The sequence below is a fragment of the Oncorhynchus kisutch genome, linkage group LG12 (assembly GCF_002021735.2).
Source record: "Oncorhynchus kisutch isolate 150728-3 linkage group LG12, Okis_V2, whole genome shotgun sequence".
Taxonomy (NCBI): Eukaryota; Metazoa; Chordata; class Actinopteri; order Salmoniformes; family Salmonidae; genus Oncorhynchus; species Oncorhynchus kisutch.
Window position 1 is genome coordinate 27,051,523 of NC_034185.2, and position 20,122 is coordinate 27,071,644.

General features: G+C 43.5%; 1 protein-coding gene across 3 annotated transcripts in view; it reads right to left on the minus strand.

The window, feature by feature from the left end:
- Window positions 1-20,122, minus strand: part of cd2ap (CD2-associated protein) — a 75,170-nt gene that overhangs the window by 46,264 nt on the left and 8,784 nt on the right. For 2 of the 3 annotated variants that reach the window (XM_020496617.2, XM_020496615.2), the window contains exon 2: window positions 6,107-6,267. In XM_020496617.2, coding sequence (XP_020352206.1) covers window positions 6,107-6,267 — 161 coding nt within the window. The remainder of the gene's footprint in view (window positions 1-6,106; window positions 6,268-20,122) is intronic. The other variant, XM_020496616.2, reaches the window with a different exon arrangement.

Sequence of the window (20,122 nt, forward strand, 5' to 3'; positions counted from 1 at the left end):
ATTGTGTGGGCTAGGTTAGGAATGCAGTGTTGCATGTGTAGCACAAAATTTTAAGTGCCGTTATTACGTCATACCTACATTTTATAGGTATGCACGTTACCTTTGACATCGGTTTTTAACATCGGCGTTAAACTAGACAGCCGATACCGACGTTGGCATTTTTAACTAATGTTGGCCGGTTCCGATATGCTCACCGATATATCGTGTATCCCTGATTTGAATGGTAAATGGGAACACAAAACTTACAAATCATGAACTGATAGCATACAGATATGATGCCTTCATATTGAACTTCCAAGGTAACTTTCACAGGCCAAACCTCTATCATTTAATGTGTAGTCACTCACTTTATTTAGCGCTAACGTTTAAGCTCATGTAGGACAAGGCTTTCCCTTTAACTGTGGAAGTGGAATCAACCATTTTGTAGACCTATGTCCACACCCTCCTCAGAAATGCCATTATTCACTGAGCTGTGCTGCAGCAACTACACAGGGACATTCCTCCTCAAAGTGCTTTAACAGGCCCTTAGACTCCTCATAAGCACACACGATTGAGCAACTATACTCAAAGTTCTCCTCTGACACAGGTTTCTCACCTTGTGTGCTTTAACCTTTCCACAAAATTAACCACTAATAACTGATAGAATACAGTACGCTCTGAGTGTATATGTAAACGTTTACTTTACTACTCTATGGGCCTGTGTCTGCTCATGTTGAGACCTGCCCCTTTTCCAGCTCAGACCATAGAAAAAGGCTAGGACAGCAGCCAGCCAGCCACAGCCCGCTCTACTCACTCTGCCGGAATCTCTCAGGAATGCTCGAAAAAGCACTCTGAAATCTCTGTCTCCAGTGGAGTCCGCCTCGCTAAACAAGTAAGAGCTAATGGCAACCTGCTTTTGAACCTGCTTTGCAGAGCCCTCACATGCTGATTCTACAGAAAACGATCATAATATAGACTACTACTGTTCCACTTGCAAGGTTGTAAAAAACAACTAATATCAGGAGTTCGACACTAACTCTTTCCACTGGTGATAGTACATTTTTCAGTTCGTGGCACCAGCACACATTTGTTTATACACTGCTCAAAAAAATAAAGGGAACACTAAAATAACATCCTAGATCTGAATGAATGAAATATTCTTATTAAATACTTTTTTCTTTACATAGTTGAATGTGCTGACAACAAAATCACACAAAAATTATCAATGGAAATCAAATTTAGCAACCCATGGAGGTCTGGATTTGGAGTCACACTCAAAATTAAAGTGGAAAACCACACTACAGGCTGATCCAACTTTGATGTAATGTCCTTAAAACAAGTCAAAATGAGGCTCAGTAGTGTGTGTGGCCTCCACGTGCCTGTATGACCTCCCTACAACGCCTGGGCATGCTCCTGATGAGGTGGCGGATGGTCTCCTGAGGGATCTCCTCCCAGACCTGGACTAAAGCATCTGCCAACTCCTGGACAGTCTGTGGTGCAACGTGGCGTTGGTGGATGGAGAGAGACATGATGTCCCAGATGTGCTCAATTGGATTCAGGTCTGGGGAACGGGCGGGCCAGTCCATAGCATCAATGCCTTCCTCTTGCAGGAACTGCTGACACACTCCAGCCACATGAGGTCTAGCATTGTCTTGCATTAGGAGGAACCCAGGGCCAACCGCACCAGCATATGGTCTCACAAGGGGTCTGAGGATCTCATCGCGGTACCTAATGGCAGTCAGGCTACCTCTGGCGAGCACATGGAGGGCTGTGCGGCCCCCCCAAAGAAATGCCACGCCACACCATGACTGACCCACCGCCAAACTGGTCATGCTGGAGGATGTTGCCGGCAGCAGAACGTTCTCCATGGCGTCTCCAGACTCTGTCACGTCTGTCACATATGCTCAGTGTGAACCTGCTTTCATCTGTGAAGAGCACAGGGCGCCAGTGGCGAATTTGCCAATCTTGGTGTTCTCTGGCAAAAGCCAAACGTCGGGCCCTCATACTACCCCCATGGAGTCTGTTTCTGATCGTTTGAGCAGACACATGCACATTTGTGGCCTGCTGGAGGTCATTTTGCAGGGCTCTGCCAGTGCTCCTCCTGCTCCACCTTGCACAAAGGTGGAGGTAGCGGTCCTGCTGCTGGGTTGATGCCCTCCTACGGCCTCCTCCACGTCTCCTGATGCACTGGCCTGTCTCCTGGTAGCGCCTCCATGCTCTGGACACTACGCTGACAGACACACGAACCTTCTTGCCACAGCTCGCATTGATGTGCCATCTTGGATGAGCTGCACTACCTGAGCCACTTGTGTGGGTTGTAGACTCAGTCTCATGCTACCACTAGAGTGAACGCACCGCCAGCATTCAAAAGTGACCAAAACATCAGCCAGGAAGCATAGGAACTGAGAAGTGGTCTGTGGTCCCCACCTGCAGAACCACTCCTTTACTGGGGGTGTCTTGCTAAATGCCTATAATTCCCACCTTTTGTCTATTCCATTTGCACAACAGCATGTGACATTTATTGTCAATCAGTGTCGCTTCCTAAGTGGACAGTTTGATTTCACAGAAGTGTGATTGACTTGGAGTTACATTGTGTTGTTTAAGTGTTCCCTTTATTTTTTTGAAGCAGAGATATATATATATATATATATATATATATATATATATATATATTTTTTTTTTTTTTTTTAAATATATAATTGTATATATTGTATAATTGTGACTCACCACCTGGATTTGGTCTTATGTAGCAAAATGTGAAATGGTGTCTTTTTTACATTGGATAAAAGTAGAGACTCAAAATGGTATAAAAAGAGCTACAAAATGGTATTTTATACACTGCATGAGGAACAGGAAAGTCATTCTGCTTTGAAAGTTGATTAACTTGTAAATTCACTTTTGAGAAAACCTTTGAATGTTTGGCATCTAGTGAAGAGCTCTTCTTTGTCTACAACCATTCTACATTGTTCACGCTATCTTAAGCTTTAGCCCCACCCATCTCGCTTCACTCTCGGAGCGCACACTTGACGCTTTGGCTGATGATTTGTTAACCTCTGGATAACATGAAAACTGTCTAACCAGCTCAGCTCACCTTTTTGCAGATATTTACTGACTAGCATAAGACATATAGCTAGCTAGGTAAGCAACAATGAACAACGTGCCAGCAATGCCACAGTGCTGGAAGCTAACCAACCAGGTCCAATGTTAGCTAGCTAACATTATGGTATAACTAGAAAAGCAAACGGCTCTGGAAAACAAATAACGTTAGCTACGGAGCCTGCTAGCTAACAATACACTTTAGCTTGAAATGAAACCACTTTGTCAAAATTAGAAACGTGTAATATCTGAAAATGTAGCTAGCTAACACTAGACCATCTTAACTGAACACATCATCAAGCATGATGGATGCATCTCCGTCAGGAATGCCATACCACTGTTGCCCTTAGTTTGAAGATGTAATCCGGAGACAGGTGTTTCCTCCATCTCTTTAGCTATCATACATTAATTCCAATGTTTTCAAAACTTGATTCTCCAGAAAGGAGAGTTCCACTACACGTTTAAAAAAAGTTGTGTTCGACAGGATTACCAACACAGACTGACGAGCTCAAATAGACAGAAGCCTTGGCAGACCAATGCGAACTCCTCTATAGGTATGTCCATCCCACTCATTAACTCAGCCAATCATGGCTAGTGGGAAGGTTGCTCACTTTTTCTGTGGCTTAACCAACAAGGCTCATAATTTACCAATTTTATTCATATTCACAGATAGCATACACATTTGTTTGTATAAGTTTACATGTTCGAGAAGGCACAAAAAACACATTTTGATAAAACATATTTTTTACCGCTAGGCTACCTGCCGCCCTTTATTCCCGTGCCGTTGTTGCCTCTTCAGAAAGTTGGTATATTTTTTGGTCAATTGCACATTACTTTTTGAATATGCAAATTCACGATCATAACAAAACGTGAAACTAACATGACCAAGGGAAGGAAAAAAATGAATCACTGGCACTGTTGCGACCAATTGGTCAAATGGTCGCAAATGTGACTGTGGTCGCAGTATCGCACCCTGACTATTAGATTCATTTCCTGAATAGATCCTGAGTTCAAGGGGCAAAAAGTTACAGCCATATAGAAGGTTTTATTATTATTTGACCAATAGTTTTTTTTTCTTCTCCTTAATTATTTTTTTTTTTTACATTTTACACAGTTCTTTCAGGTATTCGCGCTCAAAAATAAAATATTTTAAATGGAAAAACAATTAAATTGGATGTTCTAAGTCAGCAACAATGCTTAAACCACATCAGGAGACCACTTGAGGTCTGGGAAATGTTTTCGGAATATAGATTTTGGGTGTAGTTATCCTTTAATTCCAATGTGCACCAAGCAAAAGGCTGTTATTTAGTGCTGCTTTTGTGGTGCACGTGATGGTAGAGTATGCTAAACAAATACCTACAGGATTGATGCAAATAATCATATCATTCTGCCAGGTATGATGAATAGGCTACTTTGTAGTTAATTGAGAATGTCACCAGAAGATTTTTCATAAGCATCGTCGCTAACGGTTACACTAAGTGGGAGCGCGCACCACACCTACAGACACAGGCGGGGGAATTCTTGTTGCCTCTTCAGGAAGTTACAGGAAACACGAATCACTGATGCATTCTGTTCATGTCTTATGATAAACTTGGGCAAATTTAAACATGTTCAATACATTTAGTTGATTCCCTACTGAGTTCGATACCTTTTTAAAATAAATAAAATAAGTAATCAGTTTTAATGTCTGGACTCTGATTCCATTCACATTCTCCGCATTGCAGATTTTACAGGGAGGGCCCTACATAGTCTATCCATATCAAGAGTTTAACTGTGTGTCTAGAGGGGGAAGCAGCCAACGTTAGCAAAGTCCCACTCACATATGATTGGGGTATGTGAAGTATTACAGGGCTAGGCCGCTGGCTCTGTCCACTTCTCACACTCCCTGGCTCTGCCCCTGTCCTGCCAGTGAAGGGATAAACCAGTATGGGTGAGAGGGCTAGCCGGAGACTGACCCCACTCCATCCGCTTCCTGGTTTACACATGCTGACTGGGCATTTCCACAGCAGAGGAGACAGACAGCAACACTGTGTGTTTGTGTGTTGCTTCTCTCACGCAGGTCAGCGAGTCTATATTCCTGTGCCAACTAGAGACCAGCTTCCCGACTCAACCAGTGTCCTGACTCAAGCAACTCCTGAATTATAAATTAAACTATTTCAATGCATTCATTCAATCCATTTTAAAAAATTAAAAGGAAAGCAAGCCAAGAGAGACAGCCGGGGGGCAAGGAGTTGAGAGACCTTGGGAGGAGCCAGACTGCTGAAAGGGAAGAAAGAAAGACATCCTCCTATGGCCGACTCGAAGCTCTGTCCCAAGAGAATCTGACGGCCATTCTTAGAACAATAACACCTTATAGAGTTTACTGCTGACTTGCATAGCTCACGCTGTTGAAGCTGAACAAACAGCAAATGTAGCAGATACAGAAAACACCTAACTTTTATTGCATAATTGGCCACTATTTCCAACAAACTGAGAACAATCACATATTGAGGAAAGGAGTTTCATCCATTTTCTCCTTGGAGGGCCAAACAAACTGATTTCAGTAAGACTCTGAGGTGACAAAATTGCAAACAAGGTGAAGACGTGTGACAGCACTGCCAACACCCAAAACAGTAACACCTCCACCTCCACCTGCACAGAGCAGAGTTGTTGATTATAATGCACTTCAGCAACAGCTCAAAGAACCCTGTCATATTGGCATTGAGTAAAGACCAATTCCTTTATAAGTGCCTCTGTGACGAAACATTTTCGAACAGCTTCCGGGGGCAAAGTTCAGTACAGCAATATATCCTTCCTCACAGCTTCCAGACTCCTTAGTGAATTATCTATCTCAATACTCTGGATTACAGTCAGGAGGGATGGAAGAGGGAAGAGCAGCCGTTCCCTGTGACTCCATTATAAAACTTTAATAGAATTGATATATATAAATTTTTTATATAAATAAAAGATGTACAATGTATTCCCAGAGGATCGCACAGAGCACATACGGAATTCTCATAACATTGTCTAAATAGGGAGAGGCTCTGCTCACCTTGACGAAGTTGTCAGGGAAGAGTCCTCTCTTCCCGTTGAGGTCTCCCTCCATCCATCCCTCCTCCTCGATCCTGCGGACATTCCTGATCACTTCTCCCAGCCTCAGGGTCAGCTCATCTTCATGGAGGGCTTCGTACTCATACTCCACCACAACCTCTACTGGAGAGATGGAGAGAGTGATGGAAAGACATACCATTAGAACAATATAGATTGCGAGACACATTGTTTTGACATGTAGAGGCAGGACAGTCCTGATGTCAATAGAAGTCTGGTCCTTAAGATTTAAGCCTTGCAACAGCTAGCCTATATGGGGGCATCACTGCACACAACTCATGATTGCAATTGATCATCCTAGCTCTTCACTCAATATTGACGCCGATCATCCCTGCATGCTTGAACATGATGCGGATGAAGAATGTTTTTGCATTTAGGAGGGTCAACAAAGCAAAGCAAATTTTTGGGAAAACACAGATGCATCAAACCACATAACCTACTATGGTATGAACTCTTTAGGTATCTGCTACTTTCTGCTAAACCAATCCAGTCTAGACCACCTTGTGACTCAGTGAGGCTCAGTCAATACATTGACCACGCTCTCAAAACGAGTAACCAGCCTTTAGACTGTCTGCCACTTCTCCATCCAGTGATCATCGTCAGCCGACCACAGCACACCAAAACAAGCCTTGGGAAAGAGAAGACAGTCATCTGCTAGATGACAGACTTGTAGATCCTAGCCATGTCATTTTGTCTACAGTGCCCTGGGAATGGGCTATATCTAGCGACTCAGTCATTCACACGCCTGAAACCAATCCGATTGGTTGTTCGCTCACACACAGACGCAATCTCTGTTGACCACGGTTATTTACATAGCGATGTGGGAGATAAGCAAGCCACAGCGATACAGTGCGGTACAGTGTACTAGCCAGTCTCCTTGTGGCAACAAAGGAAATGAGGTTACAGTCAGAGAGAGAGAGATTGTTAGACTTAGTCTTAAACTATCGGAGAAAAGAGCCATTTGAAAGATATGCTTAAACTCTGACTAAAACCCTACAATAAAGCAGAGACGAAATCCTATAACTGGAAGTTGAGAAAATATAAAGAAGTAGAGCTACAGATGAAAATCTTACAAATGGAATTGTATAAGAGACCGATGAGAATCTCATAACAGCCTACTATTGCTTCCTCTCAGAGGACACCACGTCTGGATCAATGGGACCAAACTATCTGTTCTCCATCATAAACCAGAGCTGTTAACTCAGAGTGAAATCCTCTCCTGTGACCCTATTCTGTCATCTGGCCCACTGTTGTTCGCATTAGAATGATAGCTAGTGTGTTAGCCCAGTCAGCCACTGCTGTTCTGTCTGATGTGTCCTGCCCTCTCAGTGTCGGAGGCCATGATGATGTGGAGGAGGAACAGCTGGCTAGTCAGGGCAGGCCGCTTCTATAAATATAGGACTACGCAACAGTTTGTAGCCCAATGAGCATCCAGCGTGCCATGTTAGTCAGGAGCGGTGTTGTGCTAACCTAGCCAACACACATGGGACCATTAGACAACACAGACAAGCAGAACCAGAAGAACAAAGAAACACCATTCCAGCACACACGCACATCAATGAGTCAATGGTGCACACAGTGGCGAAAGGCTGTGAGAATATGCACGCGCACACACAGCAGTGTAGCTGGCAACGTCTTTGGCTGAGCCTCGGTGCCAGCTGAGGCGTAGTTTAGCACTAAACCACACACACTGGGCAGCAGCACACACACACACCAACCAAGCTTACTGCAGCAGAGGCTTGCTCTGTGGCTCTGCTCCTCTATCATCCTCGGTGTTGGCCCAGCAGCCTGGGCATGCGCCAGGGAGAAATTACCCCTAATCGCAGATCCAAGATTTCCCTCCCCGGATCCAAACCCTCAACCATTACGACTTGAAAACACCAGGCTGGACTGGGACCAGTCTGTGGGAACGGAACGACTGCCAGAAAGATCCCTCAGCCTCTTTTGCCTGACGACGCAAACGGAATTCTTCCGTAGCTCTGTTTGCTACATACTTCAGTCAGACTGCCATTGTTGAAGTAGTTTGTGGGGACGTCAAAATGGAAGGGTGTTACTCAGCGATTAGATCATCTCTAACCAATCCATTCTAGATATCATAGGGGTGGTACTCAGATCCAGACAGGAGAAGAAACTAATGTCTGTGGGCGTGGCGTAGCATTTGGCCAGAGCAAGGAGTTTGGGGAGCCAGGCAACAGCCTCTTTTCCTTAGGCTGCCACCAGACACTCAGATAGATCCTCATCCTCACTCAGGCCTGGCAAGGACACTCTGCTACTTCACTGACACACAGAGAGAGACAGAGAGAGAAAGAGACAAACTCTCCTTAAATGATCCATGCCATCTATTCCCCTAGCGTCGATCCTTTGCCCAGGCACAACAGATAAGGCTATTTACTTCTCCTTAAGCTAATCTCTGTAAGCACTGCGCTTCGCTTCACCACAACACATTTATGGAGGCCCCCTGACGGGAGGGATGAGCCCCTAATTTCTGTCCGTGTAACAACAGGATGAGATACCGTCTGACTGTGGCCAGTGGTAAACAATGCCCTGCAGACAGACTGCTGGTCTGAACGAGAGGTCGACCAATTAATCGGAATGGCCGAATAATTAGGGCCGATTTCAAGTTTTCATAACAATCGGAAATCTGTATTTTTGGACACCGATTTGGCCGATTATTGTTTTTTTTACACCTTTATTTAACTAGGCAAATCAATTAAGAACACATTCTTATTTTCAATGACGGCCTAGGATGGTGGGTTAACTGCCTTGTTCAGGGGCAGAACAACAGATTTTTACCTTGTCAGCTCAGGGATTCGTTTTTGCAACCTTACGGTTACTAGTCCAACGCTCTAACCACCTGCCTTGCACTCCACGAGGAGCCTGCATGGCAGGCTGACTACCTGTTACGCGAGGGCAGCAAGAAGCCAAGTTAGGTTGCTAGCTAGCATTAAACTTATCTTATAAAAAACAATCAAACTTAACATAATCACTAGTTAACTACACATGGTTGATGATATTACTAGTTTATCTAGCGTGTCCTGCGTTGCATATAATCGATGCGGTGCCTGTTAATTTCTCATCGAATCACAGCCTACTTTGCCAAACGGGTGATGATTTACAACGGTCGTTGCAATAAACCTAACCATAAACATCAATGCCTTTCTTTAAAATCAGTACACAAGTATATATTTTTAAACCTGCATATTTAGTTAACATTGCCTGCTAACATGAATTTCTTATAATTAGGGAAATTGTCAGGGTATATGCAGCAGTTTGGGCCACCTTGCGTGTTGCGAACTATGTGAAGACCATTTATTCCTAACAAAGACTGTAATTAATTTGCCAGAATTGTACATAATCATGACATAACATTGAAAGTTGTACAATGTAACAGCAATAATAATAATAATCCCTAACATAATAACACACAGAAATACGAGCCTTTGGTCATTGATATGGTCGAATCCGGAAACGATCATTTCTGACTTAGAGATGCCACCCGTTAGATAAAATACGGAACAGTTCCGTATTTCAATGAAAGAATAAACGTTTTGTTTTCGAAATGATAGTTTCCGGATTCGACCATATCCATGACCAAAGGCTCTGTGTGTTATTATGTTATAATTCAGTCTATGATTTGATATTTGATAGAGCAGTCTGACTGAGCGATGGTTGGCAGCAGCAGGCTCGTAAGCATTCATTCAAACAACACTTTCGTGCGTTTGCCAGCAGCTCTTCACTGTGCTTCAAGCATTGAGCTGTTTATGACTTCAAGCCTATCAAATCCCGAGAATAGGCTGGTGTAACCGATGTGAAATGGCTAGCTAGTTAGTGGGGTGCGCGCTAATAGCATTTCAATCAGTGACGTCACTCGCTCTGAGACTTGGTAGTTGTTCCCCTTGTTCTGCAAGGGCCGCGGCTTTTGTGGAGCGATGGGTAACGATGATTTGAGGGTGGCTGTTGTCGTGTTTTCCAGTTTCGAGCCCAGGTAGGGGCGAGGAGAGGGACGGAAGCTATACCATTACACAGGCAATACTAAAGTGCCTATAAGAACATCCAATAGTCAAAGGTATATGAAATACAAATGGTATAATAGAGAGAAATAGTCATATTATTCCTATAACAACTACAACCTAAAACTTCTTACCTGGGAATACTGAAGACTCAAGTTAAAAGGAACCACCAGCTTTCATATGTTCTCATGTTCTGAGCAAGGAAGTTAAACGTTAGCTTTTTTACATGGCACATATTGCACTTTTACTTTCTTCTCCAACACTTTGTTTTTGCATTATTTAAACCAAATTGAACATGTTTCATTATTTATTTGAGGCTAAATTTATTTGTATTGATGTATTAAGTTAAAAGTGTTCATTCAGTATTGTTGTAATTATCATTATTACAAATAAATAAAAATAAAAAGGTTAAAAAAAAATTACAAATCATGCGATTAATCGTCATCGGCTTTTTTTGATCCTCCAATAATCGGTATCGGCTTTGAAAAATCATAATCGGCCAACCTCTAGTCTGAACCCAGCTTCATGGCCTGCTGAGCCTTCTCAATGTAGGCTACACCACTGCTAATATAGACAAGTGGTGGGTAAATGGAGATTCACCGAATGGGGACACAAGCTGCTTTCATACCACCGTGTTTTGCCTCCAAGTGTCCTTTACCAAAGGCATCCTCGTTGGCCTATAAAAGGGGCTAAATCATCTCCGTTTTGTCTTAGATCGTCCTGTGTCGACTCGTTCTTTTTCTGCCAGAGTAATGAGACAAAGAAAGCAGTCTTGGTTTTTCCTCAGGATGAAATCCCTTCCTTAAAAACATCACAGCACATAGGTTGTTAGTACAACAGCATGGCCATCTATTCCAGTACAGTAGGCTGGGGGCTTTCTGAATACTTCCATTCAGGTGCCATGTTGACCAGTGGGTGAAACTTCCTTCCAGTTCTCTTTCATGAGATTTGAAGGAGACCTGGGCTGATAAAACATGGAATACTTCAACCTGCTCAAAACATCTTAGTTTCTGTAGGCCTAGGGCACGGACTGCACACACACGGCTAGATTTAAAGCACATGCTCACAGTGAGAGAGTGGTCCAGACTAGCTGTGCCCTGCGTGCTACTGGAACAAAGTGGGTCCGCTGATTAATGAAATAACATCACTGGCACGTCCAAGACAGGAAGAAACACTGTAGACAAATATATACGGGGAGAGATCACACCAATCAATACTATGACGCCAAGACACAATAGTGAGAGCAGCCCATGTTGTTGAACAGACGATGGGGGGGGGGGGGGGGGGGGGGGGCTTCAGTACAGTAGAGTCCCAATGTAGCTTGAGGCCATGCAACCAATGTCCTGTCGACTACTCCCACTGCTCCAAGCCTGGATCTACCAAAGCACAAAACCAATGTCCTGTCGACTACTCCCACTGCTCCAAGCCTGGATCTACCAAAGCACAAAACCAATGTCCTGTCGACTACTCCCACTGCTCCAAGCCTGGATCTACCAAAGCACAAAACCAATGAACCGCCAACAGCCAGGCCAAGTACTAAACCAACTGCAACATTGGAAAGTGATCTTTTTTTTCATGGAACACTTGCAAGTCGTGTGAGCATGCCAGCATCCCTCACAGACACACAGGCTACACTTGACAACCCTTAGATTAATTTGTGATTCAGATATCCATTCAGTGTCGTGCTATGCTTCCTGTTGCTGGCCTGTCTGCCTTTGACATGCCGGTGCATTAAATGGCATACTATTGAGGATTTAGGTCAGCGGGGCTGCCAGGCTGACAATGCCTTAGTCAGAACACATACAGTACCATGGGATGGCTATTGGTCCGCGGTCATTGAGGATCAGCAGGGGAAAGGCTTCGACCGACTGTGCTTCAAATTACCAATAGGCTTTTCTGCTAAAGTGGCCATCATTATAAACATAAATTATATTGAGACAAATGTCTGAAAGCATGGCTTTACATAAATAGTGTTTTGTCATGATAGTGAGCTGCCATGATTCAGATGACTGAGACTGTGGTCACATAGCCTGGCTTGCCTCGCTAACCAATGGTTGTCTACACAAACATGTCTTAAAATGTTCTTTATCCTACAGTGTACGGTACTTGTGTTTTTGATGGAAAGTCAGTCCTGCAGAAGGCTAGTTAAAATGTCTAACAAAGAGGGCCGGACAGACTTAAAGCAGAGAAAGCTTTCATGTTGGGTTGACTTTATGAGAGCCATATCTCTGCTGCAAGATTACTGTGTCATTAGAACAGGACCATGGCTTCCACTCTCTAATCAGCATCCTCTCCCGCTCAGGGGGAGACAGGCAGGCGACACACACACACACACAGCACCCCACAGGTGGTGTCCTTGTAACAAACTGACCTAAGAGCATACCCGTTGAAATAGAAGTGAAGCCCTACTTGAAGTGAAAGAGGAACAATCTTGAATGATACTAGCATCATATAGCCTATCTTTGGATACAAAAAATGACTGAAACGTCTTTTTGATTAAACATTTCAGTTGCTTTCACACACATTAGCACAATAATAAGGCATGCCATGTAAAGCATTGGTTTGCTTCAGTTAGGCTGAATGTAGTCTACACCATTTGCAACTGGGTGTTGATTCCAAGGGCCCCACTATAAAACCAAAACAACACATTCTGAAAGTCAAGCCTGAAGCATTCTGCTCCATACAAGGTCACCAAATAAACACAGGTTTGTTTCTCTTTAAGTAGAAGGGGGTAGGGGAAAAGCCTTAAACTCAGAGCACATTCCAAGACAACTCAACATACAACACTATTAATAACCCCAAGTAAGTGTACACATTATTGTGAGGCACCATTATTGGCAAGCATAGGAATAGATCTAACTAACATAATAGGGAGGGTAGGACTAGGCTATATGCTAATGCTAAATGAAGTGGAGACTAAGGGGAGAGACTGGGCTCAGTAACTCACTCAGGCCCTTTGGCAATAGAAACGCACTGTGTCACAACAACACTTAGGGGAGAGTCAGCAATAGAGATGATCAAAAGCTTTGGGATTCGTTCCACAGCAGTTTCATAAGGGAGGCACTTAAGAGTTTCTCTCTCTCCCATTGCTCAATATCCTCCAGTTCTCTCTGCTTGTCTGTCTGTGTATGTCTTGGGAACTAGCCTGTGAAAATGCTTTTTAAAAAAGTGCTATTTGAGAAAGGAGATGTTTATCAAACAATGGGATAAAACATAATCCAAGACAGCCAGCCATGCAGGCTGGGTCATTGGTGGATGTTGTAGGCTAGGCAAATGCCATGACCTGCAATTTCAGATTCAATTGATTGCTAGTGACAAGGGTTTTTTCCCCCTGGACCAATCCCAATGTTGAGCTGCTGTCCAGTAATACTGATTGAGAAGCTTCTTTTATGATGCGTCTGCCAGTGGCCGACAGAGCAGAATGGGGCCCGGTTCACGAAGACCGCGTTTGCTTTCAAGAGAGGGACGTTTTTGAAACACAAAGCAATGCATTACCAAGGGGGCTGAAATCATAGTAATGGAAAAAGTAGGTAGAATATTTAACTGTCACATGCTTCGTATACAACAGGTGTAGACTAGCAGTGAAATGCTTGCTTACGGGTCCTTCAACAATGCAGAGTAAAAAAAGAAGAAAAAACATTAAATGAAAGTGACACTGTGAATAACAAAAAAATAAAGAGTAAAAATAACATGGCTATATATAGGGAGTAGAAAATATAATAGCTGTATACAGCGCATTCGGATAGTATTCAGACCCCTAGACTTTTCCACAATTTGTTACGTTATGGTCACTCTGACAGAGCTCCCAAGTTCCTCTGTGGAGATGGGAGAACCTTCCAGAAGGACAACCATCTCTGCAGCACTCTATCAATCACTCTGTAGCGATCCACCAATCAGGTCTTTATGGTAGAGTGACCAGACAGAAGCCACTCCTCAGTAAAAAGGCACATGACAGCCCGCTTGGAGTTTTCCCAAAAGGCACCTAAAGGACTCTGACCATGAGAAAAAAAGATTCTCTGGTCTGATGAAACCAAGATTGAACTCTCTGGCCTGAATGCCAAGCGTCACGTCTGGAGGAAACCAGGCACCGTTCATCACCTGGCAAATACCATCCCTATGGTGAAGCATGGTGGTGGCAGCATCATGCTGTGTGGATGTCTTTCAGCAGCATTTACTGGATGACTAGTCATCAGGATTGAGGGAAAGAATAACAGAGCAAAGTACAGAGAGAGAGCTCTCAGGACCTGAGACTGGGAGCAAAGGTTCACCTTCCAACAGGACAATGACCCTAAACACACAGCCAAGACACCACAGGAGTCTCAATGTCCTTGAGTGGCCCAGTCAGAGTCCGGACTTCACCCGATCGAACATCTCTGGAGACCTGAAATTAGCTGTGCAGCGATGCTCCCCATCCAACCTGACAGAGCTTGAGAGGATCTGCAGAGAAGAATGGGAGAAACTCCCCAAATACAGGTGTGCCAAGCTTGTAGTGTCATACCCAAGAAGACTTGAGGCTGTAATCGCTTTACTCAGTACTTCAACAAAGTACTGAGTAAAGGGTCTAAATGTGGTATTTCACAGTAAAAAAAAAAAGTTTTACATTGGCAAAAATGTCTACGGGATATTATTTCATCCATTTTAGAATAAGGTACCAGAGAGAACAGTCTGTGGCTGGAGTCGGACAATGTTTAGGGCTTTCCTCTTGACACCGCCTGGTATAGAGGTCCTGGATGGCAGGGAGCTCAGCCCCGGTGATGTACTGGGCCGTACGCACTACCCTCTGTAGTGCCTTGGTCGGATGACAAGCAATTGTCATACCAAGTGGTGATGAAGCCAGTCAAGATACTCTCAATGGTGCAGCTGTAGAACTTTGAGGATCTGAGGGCCCTTGCCAAATCTGTCTCCAAAAGGCATTGTCGTCCCCTCTTGACGACTGTGGTGGTGTGTTTGGACCATGATAGATCCTTAGTGATGGGGACACCACGGAACTTGAAGCTCTCAACGTGCTCCACTACAGCCCCCTCATTGTGAATGAGGGGCGTCCCCAGTACCCCCTTTCCTATAGTTCGCGATCAGCTCCTTTTTCTTACCGACACTGAGGGAGAGGCTGTCCTCCCTATAGGCCGTTTCATTGTCGATCAGGCCTACAAATGTCATGGCGTCTGCAAACTTGACGATATTGAATTCATGTGCGGCCACGCAGTCATGAGTGAACAGGGAGTACAGGAGGAGACTAACCTGAGGGGCCCCGAGTTGAGGTTCAGCATGGCAGATGTGTTGTTGCCTACCCTCACCACCTGTGAGCAGTCCATCAGGAAGTCCAGGATCCAGTTGCAGAGGGAGATGTTCAGTCCCAGGGACCTTAGCTTAGGGATGAGCTTTGAGGGCACTATGGTGCAATCTGTGAATTGGAGTGGATTCAGGATGTCTGGGATGGTGTTGTTGATGTTAGCCATGACTAGCCTTTCACAGCATTTCATGGCTACAGATGTGAGTGCTGCGGGTACAGGGACTATGGTGGCCTGCTTGAAACATGTAGGTATTACAGACTGGGTCAGGGAGACACTACTTGCCAGCTGGTCAGTGTTTGTTCCGAGTACATGTCCTGGTAATCCATCTGGCCCTGCGTCCTTGTGAATGTTAACCTGTTTAAATGTCTTTCTCACATCGGCTACGGAGCACGTGTTCACAGTCGTCTGGATCAGCTGGTGCTCTTACACATGGTTCGGTGTTGCTTGCCTCGAAGCAAGCATAGAAGGCATGTAGGTCATTTGCAAGCCCTGTCACATCTGAAGAGCGTCAGAGCCGGTGTAGTAGAAAACAATCTTAGTCCTATATTGACGTAAAAGCTGTAGTTATCCCATCTGAGACTGGTGTTCAATCAATGACCAGTGGTGCAGTTACAGAACACATTAGGGATGAACTAGTCAACATCCGGGAGGGGGTCGTAAGGTCAAGCTCAACTAAACTTGTCATAAGTTGGCCATTAAACATGTAGCCTAGTTGATCATAAAGCTTCTGTGACTGGGATTTCTGATTTTAACACCTTATAAAAGAGAAGTGTAGAGAGCCAGACAATGATCTAGTCTCATTACTATCTAGCCAATACCTAGGCACCTTTACCTACTTTATTAGAAGCTGTTACATCCAGACCATTGAGTCGGACCATTGTGTTTACGCAAATAGGTGCGCACGCGCACATACTTCCACGTCCAGTCTAGCTAGTCTGACACACTGTATCCTTCATATATATGTATTTATTTTTTCCTTTAGAGTTTCAATTTAGAATTTACATGCTGCTTGAGACAGAATGTACAACTGCCCCAGGGCCTACCCTGGCCTAGTGTAGAAGTGAAATTACTCAAGAAGGACATTTTCTCAAGGCTGAGCCAGAGACAGCTGGATAGAAAAGACCTCCAGATCCAGATGATTGTTTCCCTCACTACAGTACTTCCTGGTCGGGCTCTGTTTCAATGTGTGGCTTACGTAACCCAGTGATGTATAAAATTGGAGAGGGAGAAACAGTCAAGGCCACGAAGGCGACCTGCATGCCAGCCGCATTCTGAGCAGCTCGACCCAGGCTCCTCTAGAATGTAGTACACGCTCACACAGTATGCACACACACATTGACTGACTAACTGCTATCCACCATATCAGCAGAGAGGAAACTCATAACTTCATACTTTCCCACTGATCGGAAAAGCTTCTGATGTGTGTGTGTGTGTGTGTGTGTGTGTGTGTGTGTGTGTGGTAGTTAAATAGCAAAGTTAAAGTTGGAGGCCTGATACTTTGACTTTGCACAAGGTACGGGGTTAACTACACCTAAAGGCTTAAAGGGTAGGAAGCGATGAGTTTTTACTCAAAGTAAAAACACAGTGGGATCAAAGACTTAGTTATATTTTAGTGTTTTTAAATACTGAATAATTGATTTCCGGATATCTGCGGAACTACCTACAATGCCTGTATGGCTCAGTAGGTAGAGCATGGTGCTTGCACCATCAGGGTTGTGGGCTCGATTCTCGGGGCACCCACACGTACAATGTCGCTATTTGTCAACGTCATATGGAGAACCAATGCTACCAAATAAAAATATAAAATGCAACAGTTCATAAGGAAAATCAATCAATTGAAATTAATTAATTAGGCCCTAATCTATGGATATCACGTGACTGGGAAGACATAGGTTGTGTGACAAAACTGCACATTTTAGAGTAGCTTTTTGTTGTCCCCGGCACAAGGCACACCTGTGTAATGATCATGCCGCTTAATCAGTTTCTTTATATGCTACACCTGTCAGGTGGATGGATTATCTTGGCAAAGGAGAAATCCTCATTAACAGGGATGTACACAAATTATAGATCAAAAAGCTATTTGTGCAAATGGAACATTTCTGGGATCTTTTATTTTAGCTCATGAAAAATGGGACCAAGACTGTACATCTTGCGTTTATATTTTTGTTCAGTTGAATTCCAACTGACTAACGTTAGCTAGTCCAAACCAAATGTTGGTGCTACTGAGCTACTATGTACTAGAGGTCGACCGATTAATCGGAATGGCCAATTAATTAGGGCCGATTTCAAGTTTTCATAACAATCGGAAATCGGTACTTTTGGGAGCCGATTTGCCCCAATTTTTTTTAACCTTTATTTAACTAGGCAAGTCAGTTAAGAACACATTCTTATTTTCAATGAAGGCCTAGGAACGGTGGGTTCAGGGGCAGAACGACAGATTTTCACCTTGTCGGCTCAGGGATCCAATCTTGCAACCTTACAGTTAACTAGTCCAACGCAATAACGACCTGCCTCTCTCGTTGCACTCCACAAGGAGACTGCCTGTTACGCGAATGCAGTAAGCCAAGGTAAGTTGCTAGCTAGCATTAAAATGATCTTACAAAAACAATCAATCACTAGTTAACTACACATGGTTGATGATATTACTAGATATTATCTAGCGTGTCCTGCGTTGCATATAATCTGACTGAGCATACAAGCATACAAGTATCTGACTGAGCGGTGGTAGGCAGAAGCAGGCGCGTAAACATTCATTCAAACAGCACTTTTGTGCTTTTTGCCAGCAGCTCTTCGTTGTGCGTCAAGCATTGCGCCGTTTATGACTTCAAGCCTATCAACTCACGAGATGAGGCTGGTGTAACCGAAGTGAAATGGTTAGCTAGTTAGCGCGCGCTAACTAGAGGGACGGAAGCTATAGGGTTTCACTGGGAATACTAAAGTGCCTATAAGAACATTCAATAGTCAAAAGGTTAATGAAATACAAATGGTATAGAGGGAAATAGTCTTAAAATTCCAATAATAACTACAACGTAAAACTTCTTACCTGGGAATATTGAAGACTCATGTTAAAAGGAACCCCCAGCTTTCATATGTTCTGAGCAAGGAACTGAAACGTTAGCACATATTGAACTTTTACTTTCTTCTCAAACACGTTGTTTTTACATTATTTAAACCAAATTGAACATGTTTCATTATTTACTAGAGGCTAAATTCATTTTATTGATGTATTATATTAATTTAAAATAAGTGTTCATTCAGTATTGTTGTAATTGTCATTATTACAAAAAAATATATATATTTTAAAAAAGTACCATTTTTTTAATTATTGTATTTATATTCTTTTTATATTTAAAATCGGCCGATTAATCGGCGTCGGCCGTGTTTGGTCCTCCAATAATCGGTATCAGCGTTGAAAAATCATAAATCGGCCGACCTCTACTATGTACAGTCGAAGTCGGAAGTTTACATACACATCAGTTTCTCACAATTCCTGACATGTAATCCTAGTACAAATTCCCCGTCTTCGGATCAGTTAGGATCACCACTTTATTTTAAGAAAGTGAATTGTCAGAATAATAGCAGAGAAAACGATTTCAGATTTTATTTCTTTCATCACATTCCCAGTGGGTCAGAAGTTTACACACTCAATTAGTATTTGGTAAAATTGCCTTTAAATAGTTTAACTTGGGTAAAATGTTGCGGGTAGCCTTCCACACAATAAATTGGGTGAATTTTGGCCCATTCCTCCTGACAGAGCTGGTGTAACGGAGTCAGGTTTGTAGGCCTCCTTGCTCGCACACATGCTTTTTCAGTTCTGCCCACAAATTTTCTATAGGATTGAGGCCAGGGCTTTGTGATGGCCACTCCAGTACATTGACTTGGTTGTCCTTAAGCCATTTTGCCACAACTTTGGAAGTATGCTTGGGGTCATTGTCCATTTGGAAGACCCATTTGCAACCAAGCTTCAACTTCCTGACTGACGTCTTGAGATGTTGCTTCAATATATCCACAATTTTCCTCCCTCATGATGCCATCTATTTTGTGAAGTGCACTAGTCCCTCCTACAGGAAAGCACCCCCACAACATGATGCTGCCAACCCCGTGATTCACGGTTGGGATAGTGTTATTTGGCTTGCAAGCCTCCCCCTTTTTCCTCCAAACATAACGGTGGTCGTTTTGGCCAAACAATTCTATTTTTGTTTCATCAGACCAGAGGACATTTATCCAAAAGGTACGATCTTTGTCCCCATGTGCAGTTGCAAACCGTAGTCTGGCTTTTTTATGGCGGTTTTGGAGCAGTGGCCTCTGCCTTGCTGAGCGGCCTTTCAGGATATGTCAATATATGACTTGTTTTACTGTGGATATAAAGACTTTTGTACCCATTTCCATTTGAACTGCATCAAAGTACATTAATCTCTAGGAGACAGAACATGCCTCCTTCCTGAGTGGTGTGACAGCTGCGTGGCCCCATGGTGTTTATACTTGCGTACTATTGTTTGTACAGATGAACGTGGTACCTTCAGGTGTTTGGAAATTGCTCCCAAGGATGGACCAGACTTGTGGAGGTCTACAGTTTTTTTGCTGAGACTGATTTCTTTTGATTTTACCATGATGTCAAGCAAAGAGGCACTGAGTTTGAAGGTAGGCCTTGAAATACAT